The sequence below is a fragment of the Ictidomys tridecemlineatus genome, chromosome 8 (assembly GCF_052094955.1).
Source record: "Ictidomys tridecemlineatus isolate mIctTri1 chromosome 8, mIctTri1.hap1, whole genome shotgun sequence".
Classification (NCBI taxonomy): domain Eukaryota; kingdom Metazoa; phylum Chordata; class Mammalia; order Rodentia; family Sciuridae; genus Ictidomys; species Ictidomys tridecemlineatus.
The window spans coordinates 20866350-20883553 of NC_135484.1; the positions used below are offsets into that span (position 1 = coordinate 20866350).

The window sequence follows — 17204 nt, forward strand, 5'->3', positions numbered from 1 at the left end:
ACGCTTAATTTCTTTTTAACATTTTTCTTCAACTCACTGGTGCAGCCATGCCAAAAAAAGGAAAGAAAGAAAGAAAGAAAATGTATATTAAAAGCCTTTCATTTTTATTAATTTGCTTATTAGTTTATTTAGAAATTAAATTTTGTTTTCAAAAACAATTCTTCATGTAGAAATACTGGCTTTTATAACTCTACCACCTAAGTGTGATGTTTCTTCTTTATGAGGAAATAAACTATTATGTTACACAAAAGAACAAGCAATAAAAGATCCTGGTTAAATAAGTTTTATAAAAACTGGAAAGTTTGCTCTATAGAGATGGGAAATTTTTAAAATATTTGAACATTGGAAAATACATCATTTAACACTGAAAGTATATATATTTAAGGAAATTCAATTATTTACTGAGGATGTAGAAGATATTTTAGGATGATTTAGTTCTAAAGGTCATCAAAAAACATTGAGCATCCTTGTGTTAAACATATGTATTCCAAACCTGGTTGTAGCTCTAGCCAATAAGATGACAGATAAACTAACTTTCAATGATGGATTGGAACTCATGAGTCTAACATGTCTCCTATGAGAACTCACAGGCTGAGCAAGAATACATCCTTACAAGATCCTATTGATCTTATAAACATTGTGAATTAGAGAAATTCTGACATACACTATTTAATCCTCAGCTATATAAAACTGATCAGACATACAGAAATCTCTTATACTAGGAGTTAACATTAAGGATGGATTTTGAAAGTCCTAAATCAAATAGAAAATCAAATGTTTTATTGTATAAAACATAAGCAAAAAAGATATTTAAGGTTAAATATTTTCTTTAGTTAAAAAAAACAAAAAATCTATCTTACTAGATTAAGTTTTTATTTCTTAAAAATAAGATGAATTTAAGGTTAAATATTTTCTTTAGTAAGAAAACAAAAAAATCTATCTTACTAGATCAAGTTTTTATTAAAAATAAGATGATAGAGGATTCTAGGAATTGAACCAATTAATTAATTCCAATAAATTTTCATATGCATCTAGATTTTATATAGTACAAGAATTAGTTTTTTATTGCTGCCACAATAAAGTCTCCATGTGTAAAATCACAACTGGCAAAATGTTCTTCTCCAGAGGTTCTACATGATTCCCATTTCCTTGCCTTTACCAACCTCTTGAAGCTGCCCGCATTGCCAGGTTCATGTTCTACTTCCTCCATCTTCAAGGCCAGCAAAGTGGCATCTTCAAATCTCTCTGAGATTTGACTCCTACCTCTCTCTTCCATTTTCAAAGGCCCTTGTGGTTACATTGCGTCTATCAGGATAAGCTCTGCAATTCTTCAGCTGATGTGAAACCTGGATTCTCCCCTGCTATGCAACCTAACATTCACAGGGATTGGATGTGGGGAACCTTTTGCGAGAGGGGCATTATTCTGTCTCACTCAGATTTATATCTTTTTTGAGGGGTGGAGGTATAGGGGATTGAACCCAGGGACACTGAGCTATATCTCTGGGTTTTATTTTTATTTTTTACTTAGACAGGGTCTCATTGAGTTGTTTATGGCCTCACTAAATGGCTGAGGCTGGCCTTGAACTTGCACTCTTCCTCTTCCTGCCTCAGCATCCCAAATTGCAGGGATTATAGGTAGGCATCACTGAGCTGGCCTCAGATATATATGTAAGCCTGTATCATTCAGTTCAAGTCAATAATTGCCTGAGTAAATTATCGTTCTCTAATACTATTACTATCATCATCATCATTCAGAAAACACATGTAATTTTTTTTAAGTTTTTAATTTGAATTAGATTATCATACCTGCAAAGATATGCCAATTTGCCCAGCCTCTAACTTCTTTCCATTCATGCTTATACAACTTGGACACCCATCAACTGGTTTGATACCTTTGTTCTCAAAATCATTACAGCTCAATATACATATATTGTGCTTGAATAAAAATATTAAAATGTCACAAGATAATGTAACATACATTGCTTACTATATTTGTTAAATGTTATGGCCACAGTTCTTTTTTTTAAAAAAAAATCTGACAACATATTTCACACTACAAGAAAAGACTCACTACCAAATACCATTTCACTAAGATTGACTTTACACACAAATTTTTTTCAGGAAGAGTAATTCCAGAAATATACATTACTAGCATTGGCATGGATTTGGGGGATACTGCATCCTGTTTTAGAAATGATGCAGAGGAAACCTGGCACAGAGATTTTTCCCAACTTGCCTAAAGTCACACATGTAATCTAAGACACAACTGCCTGATCAAGTGCATTCTCACAATTATGATGCAGTTCTCATTACACACAAAATAAGGTCAGCTATGACACCTCTCTGTATTACACTGTAAGTTAATTGCTTTACCAACTTGCACTTCAAGGGATTACAGAAGTAGTATTGCATTGTTCTGTCTTATACACTATACAGATTAAGCCAAGGACCAAGTCCTACTAAGATGCTGAGTAAATTATACAGAATTTATAAAATATCACATAAGAAGGAGAAATGATACAAAGAAAGGAGAAGCTATGTTGACAACAAAAAATGATGAGCTTCAACTAGTGCTGATGAAATTTCCTGAAGACAAAGAAAACCTATAATCAAGGACAAATATCACCCTGATTTTTAAACTTATTTCCTTCAAATATTAAATATATTATTAGTTTCCTTCAGATAACAGAACTGAATTCCGTTTTTCAAAGTTATAGGGGCACCTCTTATGTTATCAATAAAACTTTATTGTCTTGGTATCATAAAGGAGAATTAAAATCAACTTACTTGATGTAATAGGGCACTTTATTATGTGAAATGGATCTTTGCCACGGCAGCTGGACTGAAGCTGAGGAAACAAAGGGAGATGATTGGAAACACGGGTGACGCAAAAGCCTCTCACCTTAATGAAAAGCAACTGAATATAGTTTACAGCAAATCCAATGTGAGCAGCTTTGGTGTTTGAGCTGAATATCTATAATTAAGAAATGCACTAAGCCAAACAGAACAGTTCTGAGATTCATTTGAAGTGAGGGAAGAAACAACACCACTTCAATTTCTAATTCCAACTAACTGAACTGGTTAAAAATACTTCCTCAAAACTCAGGTTTTATTGTTTATAATCACTGTACTTTAAAACTTAGTGCCATCTGGAAATTGTATACATTTTATATTCAGACTAGATTTATATATCCAAACTAGATTTCTCCAGCCTGACTTTTCCAGATCACTAACAATATTCTTTACTTTGCATCATGATCACAGGCATGGTTATTGGATACAGATGGCATTTAAACAAATTCAAATACATGACATAAAGGAAAAATAAAAATAGGCAAAGGGTTGTAAAGAACCCAAGCAATCATCTGAGCAGAAGTGCAGATACTTTTTATCATCTGAAATGCACAGAAAGCATAGTCTTCTACTTTTGCAGCAAAAATTACTATGATTGAGATTGTATGTCTTTTAACTAAGTTGCTTAATTTTTTTACAATTCCATTTACTTTTTATTTATGAAAACTGTTTTTCCTACACTAAACCAATTATTTTATGACTTATTGAAGAACAGTAACACATGTGAATCTTGAACTATGAAAGAATTTTGCTAAGTGAACTAGTAAATAAAATCAAATACAAATTTGTAAATATCACTAGACCTTCATGTAGTCAGTTGTCCCAATGATTTTTTTTCTGAATTTCATATTACATTGATAGCTTACAAATATATAGCATTCTAAACTTTGCTAAGCAGTTTCAAACCTATCTTTTGTTGGAAAAGCCAGCAAGATACATATTAAAGTCCCATGTGATAGGGAGCTAAACTCATCAAAGTAAAATAACTTTCCAATGAGTGTTAACTATGAAACACAGGGTGGAGCTCAGATGGGACCTCAATACTTCTGAATACTAGTCCACCAGGTTTTCTTCCTCTTTATACACGTAAGCACTCTCTTCTCCAACAGGGTCCATGAAAGTACAAAAAGGGGATGAAAATGAGGAACTAGGTACATTAAGTTTCTCATTAGCACCAACCTCATTTCAGTGTTGGACCAGGCTAATGGGTCAGTTTTTCTGTTGTGCCTAACTAGACAGGCTTCTTTTATAACAGTGGCTAAACTCCAAAAAATATAATAAAGCCAAAGATTGTAAGCAGCAAGGGATAATAATTATAAAATTTACTAATTGGGATTTTGTTTATACTTCTCCATTCATTTTAATAATTGTTTTGATTTGAGTAACTTCCATTTCCTGGGACCATCAGCACTAGACAATAAAAGGCCATGTGCTTGAATTTCTCAATATTTCATTTCTTAAAGAATGTGAGCTTAATTTCTTTAATGAAAGAGTGGGTGTGAGGTGAAAATGTAGGGTTTCATTAATGTAAACAGATAAGTGATCTTTAGAATTTACAGTCTCAATTATTTTTGTCAATTCCCCTTTAATTTTGTGTTTTACATGCTATTAAGTTTAAGAAATCTGGAGTGCTTAATACCTAAAGAGTATACTGTAAATTTATTTATATTATCAATACTGATGATACTCAAACTAAAAAACGCATTCTGACCCAGAATACCAGGAAGGACTACATATTGATCAAAGATGGAATACCTCACGGCTCAACTTTGAGAAGCTAAAGAGGAGTATGTGTGAATGACAGAGGAAGATTCTCACAATTGTGACAGAAGAGGTCTACCTCTAATCTCAATTAAAGCAGTAAAAAGGATTAAGAGGAAATACAAATGTAATCAATTTAGTTGAGACATGGAATTATACTTCATTTTTCTCTGTGATTATTGATATAAAGAAGTTGTCATGATTGAGAAACACACTTTGCCCTCAGTTTTAAACTTTACTCAAATGGAATTAAACAAATTGCTTTCTTACATATATTTGCCAAAGGAAATAAAAGAAAAGGAGTTAATATTTACTGAAAGCATTTGTGCCAAGAACTGAGCTAGCTTCTTTGTGTAACTTGATATGCTTTTTCATTTAATTCTCAAGGTAATCAGAGGATAGATATTGGTATTTTAAGACCAAGAAATTAACTTTCAGAAATTCACAGGTCTTATAAAAGGCACAGTGAATATTTAAACTCAATCTGGGTAACTCTAAATTCTAGACTCTTTAGTATCCTCAGCAGTGAATAATAAATAAAATACAAGCTCAGATTATTTATTTAAGATCTCATGGACTGTACATAAAATTGAAAATTCCAGCTGGAGACTATTTCATAAAAATCTACATATGTGCTTTGCTAAATCCGTAATACTTGCCCAGAAAAATAGCTGAGTATGAATGCAGCAAGTCTAATAAACCAAAATATTCTCATTTAAAGATTTATAGAGAATTTTTTGTAACTTTAAAAGTTACAGGTGTGGTTTAAACCAATAAGCACTTTTATAAAGGAAAAATCATTAATATCTTAAAATATAAAAGTGGATTTTTTGTGTGTGAAAAGGTCCTAATCTTTGCATATGTCAAAACATAATGACATAATACTATACTAATGGTGACATAATACTATATTACTTATCATAACAAATGGCCAGGTGCAAAACCATATCTAGAAACAAACTCATTTGTGTCTCCCTTCAACTATCTAACAGTTATTATCACACTGTAACAAATAATAAGCAATAAATAACACCTTAATTAGTGTTAATATCTCCTTACCTAACAAAAGAACATGACTTCTCCAGTGAAAGTGGAAGAATATGCTAATTCATTCAATTAACGATTACTCAAATTTATTAGTACTTACTAGAGAGAAAATGCTGAGAGGATGGTCCAAAATCTCTATGGGCCTCCTGAAGCTGTTTAAGGTGATCCTCCACAGAAACCTACACAAACACACACATGCCAGATGAAATAACTTGATTTTAAGACAATGTCTTTAATAATATTCTTGATTTAAGTACTACAGTAAGTGATGCTATCATCCAAGATATTACTGACTATATAGATTCCTTCTCTACCTCTGGTATCAAAATAAGAGTATGACCATCAGCTTCTGGTATCTAGTAACAGTTATTAATGCCAGGTACTCTTCCAAGAAATTTCTATGAATAAACCCTTTCGATTCTCTCTCTCTCAAAAAAAAAAAAAAACATATTAGATAAGTATTCTTTGGTTACCATTTTACAAATGAAGAAACTGAGACACAAAGACTTATCCAAGAAGTTAAAAATAGCAAGTGGCAATGCTAGCATTCATACCCTGGTCATCTGGTGCCAGAATCCATGCCCTGTTAAGATAACCCCTTTTCAGGCTGTATGCAGCTTCTAAGGCACCTTAAGACAAGTTATGGTCATGGGATTAGAGACTACTCATCTGTCTTTTATTTAAAAAAATGGTAAAAAGTAATATGGAAAGCACATAAAAAAGAAGCCTACAGTACTCCAACAGGAAAAAATAGATGGATAGATATGTATGCAGACAATAGAGAGATGAATGACTGAGTGAAACGAAAGAAAAGAAACACAAAACATAAAGACAGGTAAGTATGGAATGTCTTCTGATTTTCTGAAAAGTTTGCATCTGATCATTTCTACCTAGGAATAGGAAACCAGTAGACTGATGTCCTCTATGCTTGCACAGAGTCTACCATGAGTTCTCCACATTATAAAAATGCAAAGTTGTTATACTGAGAAATGAAACGCATATCAATAATGATTGCACACAGCCTACTGACATTTCTATTTCTGTTTCCCTGTTCTTTGTCTATGCAGTGCTAGTCAGCTGATCCATGTAGATTGACAACCTTATTTTCAGCTGCCTTTAAATGAAACTTGTGTTTATACTGAAGACCTGAATAAGTCAGCTGTTATTAGTGGGCAACTTGTGTGTGTGTGTCTCAATGGGCAGCTCTGGTTTCTCCTGGTTAGTTATTTAAAATGCTTTAGAATGTACTTTATTAAGATAAAAAAAATCAAAAGACATACTTTCTGAGTAAAGATGCGATTCCTGAAATTTAACAACACAACCTGCTAGCATACCTTTTTCTCTTCTTAGCCAACCTACAACTAACATCCAAGCTCTAGCAGTTACCAGGACCACAGGAAAGAGAGAGCATTCTTTAAAAAGAATGCTCTTTTTAAAACATAACATATACCCATAAAAGAAACAGAATGAGAAGTGAATCATGATGGGCTACAGGACTCTGCACATGAAGATAATGAATTACAGAAATAGAGCAGAAGAAAAAAGAATAAAGGTCAAACATTTCTGTAAGCATATATGAGTTTAATTGATTTTTGTCTTACTAATCCCAGATTATTAACACTTTTTGTGAACATAGAAAAGTCTGTGAAAAACTGCACACTCATTTGTGACCTCTTCAATTACATTAAAAAAAAAATGCAAACCATTGGGTATTTTGATATTTGAATTAATGGAAGAAACCTACTATACTATATTATACCTTTCAAATAAAATGCATTGAAATTACATGCTCATGTTGTTAGATACCTTAGGCCCAGACTATACAGAAAATTAGTAATAATTATTTCTCCAATCTTATACTCTTATTAACCTACTAATTTTCAGAGGGGAAATGTGATTATTATGATTTCTGGGGACTGGCCACTAAATGTAACACAGTGCACCAAGACTGAGCCATAAATTCTTAATTGGAATGTAGAGTTGTATAGTGGTTTGCCAATGGTGATACCTGGGGACACTCAAAAGAGGTGTCTGTGGTAATTAAATCTAAAATGAGCAAGTAAGGTCTAAAGCCATTAAAACAACTGCAATAGAACAGCTCAGCTCTAAGAGCTAAAGTTTTTTTAATGTGCTATCTGGAAAAACTAATGCATGATACCTAAATAGCAAACCAGTCAAAAGAAAAAGAATGAAAGCTTTCTTAATTTTTCAAAAGAAAAATAATACAAAATTAAGATAAGAGAAATGACTCTTTATGAACCATTCTAGGGAAAATATTTCTGTGGCCTTCTATAGATTCCAATAACTGTGATTTATTTGATCCTATACAATTCTCTATAAATACCATATTGAAAGCACATAAAAATTGTATTAAAATCTATATTCATACATAAATGAAGTGCTTGGATTCAAGATACCAAAAGACAAATTCTTAATGTTCTCACTTGTTCAATTCATTATCAGATACCATCAAGAGAGAGATGACAGGATGTGGTGGAATGTGAGAAGGGGTTTAAAGAGAACCCAGGTTGCAAGCTGTGTCATGAAGAGGATAAGCTGATACCTGTAAAAGTTTCCATCGCATATTAAGGTCATCCAGCTGGCGAGACATCTTAAGAGATGGATGCAGGTCAAGTGGAGATAGTTGGCTGGACAAATCGTTCACTGCTTTAACTTTTAAGTTGATTGGTGCGATTTCTTCTCTAAACGCCTGGAAGAAACAGACCCCGCCCCCCAACAAACACACACACACAAAAATACATCATTGAAAAAGACTATAACCAAAGCTAGAGTTTCCAACTTTCTATCACAGACAATGGTAAGGCCCGATCAGATCTGTCAACTGGAGTTGCCCACTAAGTAACAGCGGCTTATTCAGGTCTTCAGTAACTCGAATGACCCGCCAGAGTCACGCTTTTTAACACAGAGCCTTTCAATATGTGTGCGAAGGGAAAAATTATAATGCAGCCTCATGTAGATGATTATGCATTTGCTTCATAGTCCTTATTGAATGTAAATCTGAATGGAAGATGTTTGCCTTTATTGTCTACTTTACTAATTTCTGGTCTACATTGTATCTTTCATTTTCTTTCATACTCCTCCTTTCTATTTTAATATGGTGACAATATTTTCTTCATCTGATTCAGTAAGTTAATTTCAATGTGTTTTCACTTATAATTAAGTTAGAAGGTCAGTGAAAACAACTTTCCTGATCAAAGACCATGCCCAGTCCACACTGCAGAAGTAGCCTCTGTCCCTTTCACAGTCGTGGATAGCCACTGTCTGTGATTGGTGGCGGGCAAGAGGAGCAGAGCAGATAGGAAAAGAGGCAAATGAGTCCTAGAACTGACAGTTGGCTCTCTGAGCACAGCAGAGAGACCTAGTAGGTGTAGGTGTCAGGGATGTATGAGAACAGGGGAAGAAAAAGAATTTTGGAACAATGATTGTCTTTGAGAACAAATAATGAGAAGGTTTTTCTCCATTTTCCACATAATCACACCTACTTCTATGTTACATTCCCCTTGCCCAATGAGTCAAGAGGTCCTGTGGATCCTCTTAAAGACTCATCCTAGGTCCTCTACCCCTCAAGAAAATTCTGAGGCCTCTCCCTCTACAGCCTTTCCTAAAGACCCCTTTCCTGTGTTCTTGGGACATTCTCTCTGGTCTCTTGAACTCAGTTAGGACTATAAGCAAACACACAAATTGGGGTTTAGGGTGGGCCATTTTGATTGGCTAAGGCCATACTGAAAGAATTGTTAAACATTTGAATATCAATCCTTATGAGAGCACTTACTGCCTCCAACAAAGAAAGAGAAGCTTGTCTGGAACAGCATTCGGCCCAAGACTTGCAATGCAGGAGGACAGAATTCATTTCTATTGATAGAGGCCTCCAAAAATGATGTTGAGGTGAGATTAAGCCAGTACAGAATGGTGAAAAGAGCTGCGTCATTTTAATTCTGGTATAATAAGCATCTATTAGCACTAGCCCTCTGGTTTTATCACATCTCCATTTCCCTCTCCTTACAGGCATGTACTTATGAAAGCTTTTTTATTTTTTTCCTTTGCCACTCGAAGTTGAGTTAATAAAATAAAATTTAAAAATCACAGTGTTCTGAAGAAAATAAAGATCTGTTAACACTATAGTCTTAATTCAGCTTCTTCCTGGTACTTATAAAAAGAAAACTTTCTTCCCTCCTTCCCTCTTTTCTTCTTTCGAGCTTTTCTTGTTACCTTCCATAACTCCCCCTTTCTATAGCATGCCACCCTAAAACATGCTACTTTGACATATTTTGAACTAAAAATATTTTTAAAAAATAGCAGGTAAAAAAGTGTACTCTGACCCTCCAATGTTTCTTCCTGAAAGTAGGAGACAAGCCCTCATGGAAAATGCTGAGCAAGAGGAAAGTAATTTTCATCATCAATGATGAAGATTCAGATTATCAAAATTCTGCACAGCAGACTTTGTTAAAGTAATTCATCCTCCTTGAGTTTCCCCACATAATTTAATCAATTTCCACAACTGCTTCATTTTGATCAATTTAAAATGAAATTATTTAGGTTTTGCCAGTTCTTTGGGTCTTCAGAGTCCCAAGAGAAATGGCCAAAACCCTACATACACCAACATATAAAAAGCAGGAGGAATAAAAGAAACCCAAAAAGACACGTGAATTACTGCAGTACAGAAAGAGTTTTGTGGCAGTTTTTGTCTATTCTTGCAGATGCTGGTCTTTCATGGGTGACAGAATGTGCACACAGAGTTAGAAGCACAAATTACAGTTAAATTAACAGAAAAGCAGTTGTGTGGTAAGAGAGGCCTTATAGTTCCATAAAGGATTTACAATTAATACTGAAGTATGGGACAGAGGGAAGTGTGGGTGACGGTAGGGAAAGGCCTAGGGTTCCTCTAAGATTCTATTTGAAAAAATTGTGGGACTCAAACCTCCATTTACATGGAAAAGCTAGAGAAACTGGGTTCCTCCAGTCATGATGTTTACTGTGTATATCAGTATTCTCTCCGTGGATACCTTGGAAGACTTCAGAAATGGAATCAGCTTTTTAAATCAATGTCTCCTCATTTTTAGGTATCAAAGATTACCAATGAATATCTAGAAAGTAGTCTGAGATTTATATAATTTTAACCAATAACTAGTTTTATTTCAAGAGGTAATAAAGGGCTTTTAAAAATAGATTATAACTTTAAGACAGGTGTTTTAAATCTGAAAGAACAATAAAGAGTTTAAATGTTTTCTCTCTAATAATGATTTTCTACAGCAATCTGGAAGTGAGAACATGAAAAGAACTTTGACAAACAAGGTTTTTTGAGTTTTGTTTTATGACCAAGAGGACTCTTTTATCAAGAAAGTTTATCTTTTGCTTTTTAAGAGTTTCCAAATTAAAGGGCTTGAAATAAAACAAGTTGTAAATGCTTTCAGAAATGCCATGTGTTCTAGGATAAAGAACCAATTTATCATGTTTTGACGGCACTTTTCCTATAAGAGAATAAGAGTCTATGTGGCCCTCCTTGCTATAAAAACAGAAACATCTGCCAGTATCAAAGGTGCTAACTGCAGCTTGTTGGCAGGTGTGAATCTCAACCGTCTCCTGGTGGAAGGTGTATATTCTGCAAACAAGAATGATTAAGGACGATTTTAGGGAGTTGAAATTATTTGATTATCCCCAAAGATTTTGGTATCCAGTTGCTTTGACATATTTTTTAATATTTAGCAATAATCAGTACTTATTTTTCTCCAGCTGTAGCTTTAACAGTATTTGGGGTACACTTTAAGTACCTATAAAATATCACAGATGTTGGATTTATTTTATTTGGCTTAATGACACTTAATGAGTTCTTATTGGGGCTGGGGATGTGGCTCAAGCGGTAGCGCGCTCGCCTAGCATGCGTGCGGCCCGGGTTCGATCCTCAGCAGCACCACATACCAACAAAGATGTTGTGTCCGCCGAGAACTAAGAAAAAATAAATAAATGTTAAAATTCTCTCTCTCTCTCTCACTCTCTGTGCTCCCCTCTCCCTCTCTCTCACTCTCTCTTTAAAAAAAAAAAAAAAAAAAAAAAAAAAAAAAAAAATGAGTTCTTATTTTCTTTCCTCCCAATAAGATTGCTAAATATTTTAATCCACAGTGTACTTCTTTCAATTAAAATATTAACTGTTTCTTCTCTAGCTTTTCCATGTAAATGGAGGTTTGAACAAAAGGATTTGGATATAGAGGTGGGTTAATTCCTTTAAACAAATAAGATTTACAACTCCCAAACTTTGGGGACTGTAATAATTCCAGATACAATTTTTATTTTTCCTCCAACACTATCATTGTCTTATACACTGAAACTTTCAAATTCAAATGGGTAATTTCCTGCTCTAAAATATGTGCAACAAATATACTTTTTTTTAGAAACCACTGACTTAAGGATTTCTAATTCTTAAACCATCTACAACAATAAAAGAATTGTGCAATTTCCAGAGGAACTATCTTAATGGCTGTGTTTTCAGTATGTTCTCTTAAACTTCTATCCATTTATGGAAATGGTTTTAGGACACTAAGGTTGTTGGAAGAGGTCTATTTAATTCAGGGTAGATGGACACTTAATATAACTACATTGAAAAGTAGCAAACATCATAACTATTTTTTTATGTTTAAAATTTACTATGTAACTTTTAGAGCTTTAAATTAAAATAGTCTGTCAATTTTGTGTTTAAACTGCATTAGTATAAGAGAGGTCTTTGAAATGAAAGAGTAGAACAACAGCAAAAAATCAAATAAAACACATGAGAACTACCACTGCATAGCTACATTCAGTTTGAGCAATTACCTTCAGCTTGTTATCTATAAAATAGGCATGATAATAACAACTGTCTCCTTGGGTTGGTATAAAGATTAAAAGAGACACACATGTAAATTGGCTAAGAACAATTCTTGGCACATAGTAAGCCTTGATAAATGCTAGCTATTGTTATCCTTTTGTCTACAAAGACATGTATTTACTTACGTAATTTGCCTAAGTATTCATTTAATTTTTCAGGTCTTCTATCTTTCAGCCACATGCATATAAAGGAAGAATGTCTTCCAATAGCTATACACAAAAGACATGTAATTTTTGCAATAAAAATTCCATGTGTACTGGACATTGTTAGAGGAACACTTAAGTTTTCCTTGTCTTATCTTTTGATTTGATTCATGACTACCTAACATATAGTTTAATATATTACTACAAAACCTACTACACTCTAAATCTGTTATTTGTGTCTCTTCTAAACTTCATTATGTTTTTCTCTGGAGAAGTGGGAACCAAAGAGTAGATTGTGGGTCTAACATCTTACCTGGGCATTCCTAACAATGAGTGGAATTATAGCCAAACTCATCCTTCACTAATATACTCAGACAATAAGATAAAGTTTATGGATGAGAATTTCCAGTAAAACTGCATGTTTTTGATTAAACCTCTAAATCCAACTACCAGTTCCCAGGAGATATGGAGTAGAGGAAGCCACGGGGCATACCACGTGGACACAACCTTGCAGAATAAGGCAGTGAGCAACCCTACAAAGCAAATATTTGTTTCTTCAACAAATAAACTGAGGGAAGGGTTCAGACTGCAAGCAATACGTGGAAAACATCTGTCACAACTCAACCTGGGTTGGGGTTGCAGTGGTGTTGCCTTTAAAACTCCCTTATAACAGTTCATATCCCTGGCTCTCTCTATTTGTGTTATATTTGATAATAAAACATTCTTTAAAAATTCTTTGTCAAAGGCAGCGATGCTGACCATGGTTTTTTCGATGTGATCCTGCAGTGAGTCGATGAGCAAGTCACCCACTGGCTTCCAGCCATTCCGCACAGCCTCTGCCTCCTTCATGTCCACATCCAGGTCATCCATGGCTCCCTGCAGGTCTCTGAGTTTCTCCAATGCTTTGTCCACTTGCTTTTGCCAGTTGCTCGAGACAGTATTTAGACTTTCCCACTTCTCTTTGACTTCAGAAGACTGCTTACGCATGGCTTTGGCAATCTTCTGGGCTCTCTCCTCGGGAGTCAATTCTGAGATTGGAATAAACAAACAAACAAGAAAGGAATAGTAGTTGGGTAGTCAAGTTGTCTGACCAGTTGTACATTCTTTATAGCCAAATCCAAATTTCACCTTTCACTGGGTTACTATCAGAGTATATGGAGACAAGGTTACAATGGTCAGGATATTTCTCCACATTTTCACACTAATTCACCTAAACATACACTCCAAGGAAGGAGAAAATGGTTACTTAGATTAATAAATGACCTAGAGTTTTCAGTGACTTCTGAATTTTAATATATTTGTAAATCCTTAAATGTAACAAGAATTCTCAGGAAAGAAAACAATTTTTCTTTTCTATAAATTTAGTTATATTAAATGCAAAGACAGTCTTTCATTTTATTATTCTCAAGAGAAATTGGAAGTATAATTAGCAGAGAATGGCTGTAAGTTATGAAGAAAAGCTCTCAGAAAATAAAATCAATTTGTTGTGTGTCTAAAAAGGACTAACAAAAGACAAATCACATATCTTAGACACTTCATCATCCCTAAGTCTGTCTGGCAGTTCATTTTTAATAAAGGGCATTTTCGTTAGCCCAGAAATGTAGAATTATCCACAAACATTTCAATAGGAAGACAGCAAGATCACAAGGATCATCCTAAATATGTAATAGAGCAAGACAGTTTCTAGAGTGTCAGACATAAATTGACATAATGCAAGGTCAAGCCACAGGATAGGAGTGGGAAGAGTACAAATCTAAAAGAGAAGTAAAAGATACAGAGAAGAATCAAAGTCAAGTTCAAAGCCAGAGGTCAGAAATAGAGGTGGAGAACTGGCAAAACAAGGGTAGAAGAAGGCTCGCACACAGAAGAGTCACTTTCAATGCATGTTGGAAAGGTCTCCAGCACAGATAAATGCTCCTGGGGCCTCAGAAAAAAGGAGGATGCCCTCTTTCCTGTCTAACTGGATTGATGGTGTCCTGGCTGTGCCCGGGAAAGAGATGTAGTTAGAAACACACAATCAAGGTAAACTATAGACTAATTAAAGACAGAAAGGCATACAGAGATGCAACCTATGATAAGGTGATGTCCTATTAAACCCAACCTATGCTGAAAATATCATAAATCAAAAACACACTTAATACACCTAACTTACCAAACATCATCTCTCATCATAGGCTACATTAAATGTGCTCAGAACACTTACATTCATTCACCTGTGATTGGGAAAAATCATCTATCACAAAGCCTTTTATAATAAGATGTTGAATAATTCACATAATTTATTGAGTACTGTACTAAAAATGAGAGACAGAATTGTTGTAGGGGTACAACCACTATGAAAAATAAAAAAAAATCTCTGAGGTTGGGGTTGTGTCTCATTAGTAGCAGGCTTGCCTGGCATGCATGAGACAGTGGGTTCGATTCTCAGCATCACATACAAATAAATAAAATAAAGGTCCATCAACAATTTTAAAATATTTTTTAAAAAATCTTAAATCGAATCATCATTAGATCAGAGACCATCTCTATTTTTTTTCTGATAAGATTCCATCTTGTATCATCAATTCCATCAGCAATTCCTGCTTTACCCCAAAATGTTCAATAAAATGAAATGAAATTCATCCAACCTCATAGTAAGATGAACTTCTTCATAAGATGAACTGAAGCAAGCATTCCTAAATACTCAACATACATTTGCCTGCCTATTTAAAAGTCAAGTTAGAGAAGATGAACCAATGTCGTCTTTGTCTACCTAAATTTCCAGAACATTCTAAGACATTGAGATTTATATTTAAGATTATCTTAACTGTAATAACTCTATGGGAATCAAATGGACCATGGAGAGTTTAGTAACCACAGAATTGGAGTGTGTTGCTTAAGTAGTGTGAAGCCACAGAGAGATGAGCATAATCCCCTAGCAGTTGAGTTGAGCAAGAGAAGAGTGAGCATCACAATTTGTTGCTGGATAGGCAAGTATAAGATAAGCAAGGAAATTAGAGAAACAGCATCAAGCAACCATCACTCGATGAAACCAAGAAACCTGGAGAAAAGTCCCAACATGGGCAACAGGTCAGAATCCCAAGGCTCCTTCTTCACTCCAAAATGTTTTATAAAATGAACTGAAGTTCATCCAACCTCACAGTAAGATGAACTTCTTCATAAGATGAATTGAAGCAAGCGCTCCTAAACTATAACTTTCATCCTCACCATACATTTGCCTGTTTAAAAGTCAAGTTTGAGAAGATGGACCAATGTCTTTGTCTACCTAAATTTCCAGAACCTACAAAGACATTCTAAGTTTCTGAAGAAAGACATGTCATTCGAAAGGCAACCCATATCGTTGTTTGTATTATTAATAGCTGCCATTCTGATAGGAGTGTGATGAAATCTTAGAGTAGTTTTGATTTGAATTTCTCTAATTGCTAGAGATGTTGAACATTTTTTCATATATTTGTTGACTGATTGTATATCTTCTTCTGAGAAGTGTCTGCTCAGCCCCTTGGCCCATTTATTGATTGGGTTATTTGGGTTTTGGGGGGGGTTAAGATTTTTGAGTTCTTTATATATCCTAGAGATTAGTGTTCTATCTGATGTATGTGTGGTGAAAATTCGCTCTCAAATTGTAGACTCTCTATTCACCTCACAGATTGTTTCTTTTGTTGAGAAGAAGCTTTTTTATTTGAATCCGTCCCATTTATTGATTCTTGATATTAATTCTTACGCTACATGTAGGAAGACACAAATGGTATGACTCTACTTTGTGTACAACCAGAGATATGAAAAATTGTGCTCTACATGTGTGATATGAATTGTAATACATTCTGCTGTCATATAACAAGTTAAATTTTTTAAAAAATGAAAAAAAAAGAAAGGCAAGCCATAGTTAAATCAGTACTCCTCCAAGACACCTATAAAAAGCTAACTGTAGAATATTTAGAGAAATTTTATAAAAATATAAAATGCTAAATGTGAGAAGGAAAGTGATTCCTAGCATCCTCATGAGAGATGCAGGGGTCACATTCCTGATGGCAACACCTGTGCTTGTTAAAAAGTCACTTGGGCTTTTTTAAAAATAGATTTCAAGCACTTGTGTTTCACTGACTGTTATTAAAAAAAAAATACACTACCAATTTCAGGATAGACAGCTTAATTATGGTGATTTTCTTTGGATAAAGTAAAAGCTGTTTCTGAGTCAGTCATTAAATAACCCAGGAGAGAGAGAGACACACGACTTCTTTGTCCTGTGACAAAACATCTTACACTGGCTGTGGCATCTAATGTACAATCTCTTGATTGAGCAGTTCTTTTGTAGTATTTATTATATAATTCCCACTCAGGCAGCTACTCAGAAAAAAAAGCAAAGCGCCATGTTCAATTCACCATCTGTTTGCCAGAGAGGAAAAATATCAACTAATCAATTTGAGTTGGAAAAAAAATGCATCCTACTACCACCACCACAGGCTTGGTTCAATGCGCATTTTAAGCCAAGAACACAGCAATGTACAGGATGAAACCCAAACTTA

At 34.4% G+C, this 17204-nt stretch overlaps 1 protein-coding gene across 12 annotated transcripts in view; it reads right to left on the minus strand.

The window, feature by feature from the left end:
* The window catches only part of Utrn (utrophin), a 508932-nt gene that overhangs the window by 87456 nt on the left and 404272 nt on the right, over positions 1-17204 (minus strand). For all 12 annotated transcript variants that reach the window (XR_013424804.1, XM_078018961.1, XM_078018962.1 and 9 more), the window contains 4 exons: positions 13441-13709; positions 8225-8371; positions 5762-5840; positions 2788-2848 (listed from right to left, as the gene is read on the minus strand). Coding sequence is in view for 11 of the 12 variants with exons in the window: in XM_078018961.1 (XP_077875087.1) it covers positions 2788-2848; positions 5762-5840; positions 8225-8371; positions 13441-13709 (556 nt within the window). In the remaining variant the exon portion in view is untranslated. The remainder of the gene's footprint in view (positions 1-2787; positions 2849-5761; positions 5841-8224; positions 8372-13440; positions 13710-17204) is intronic.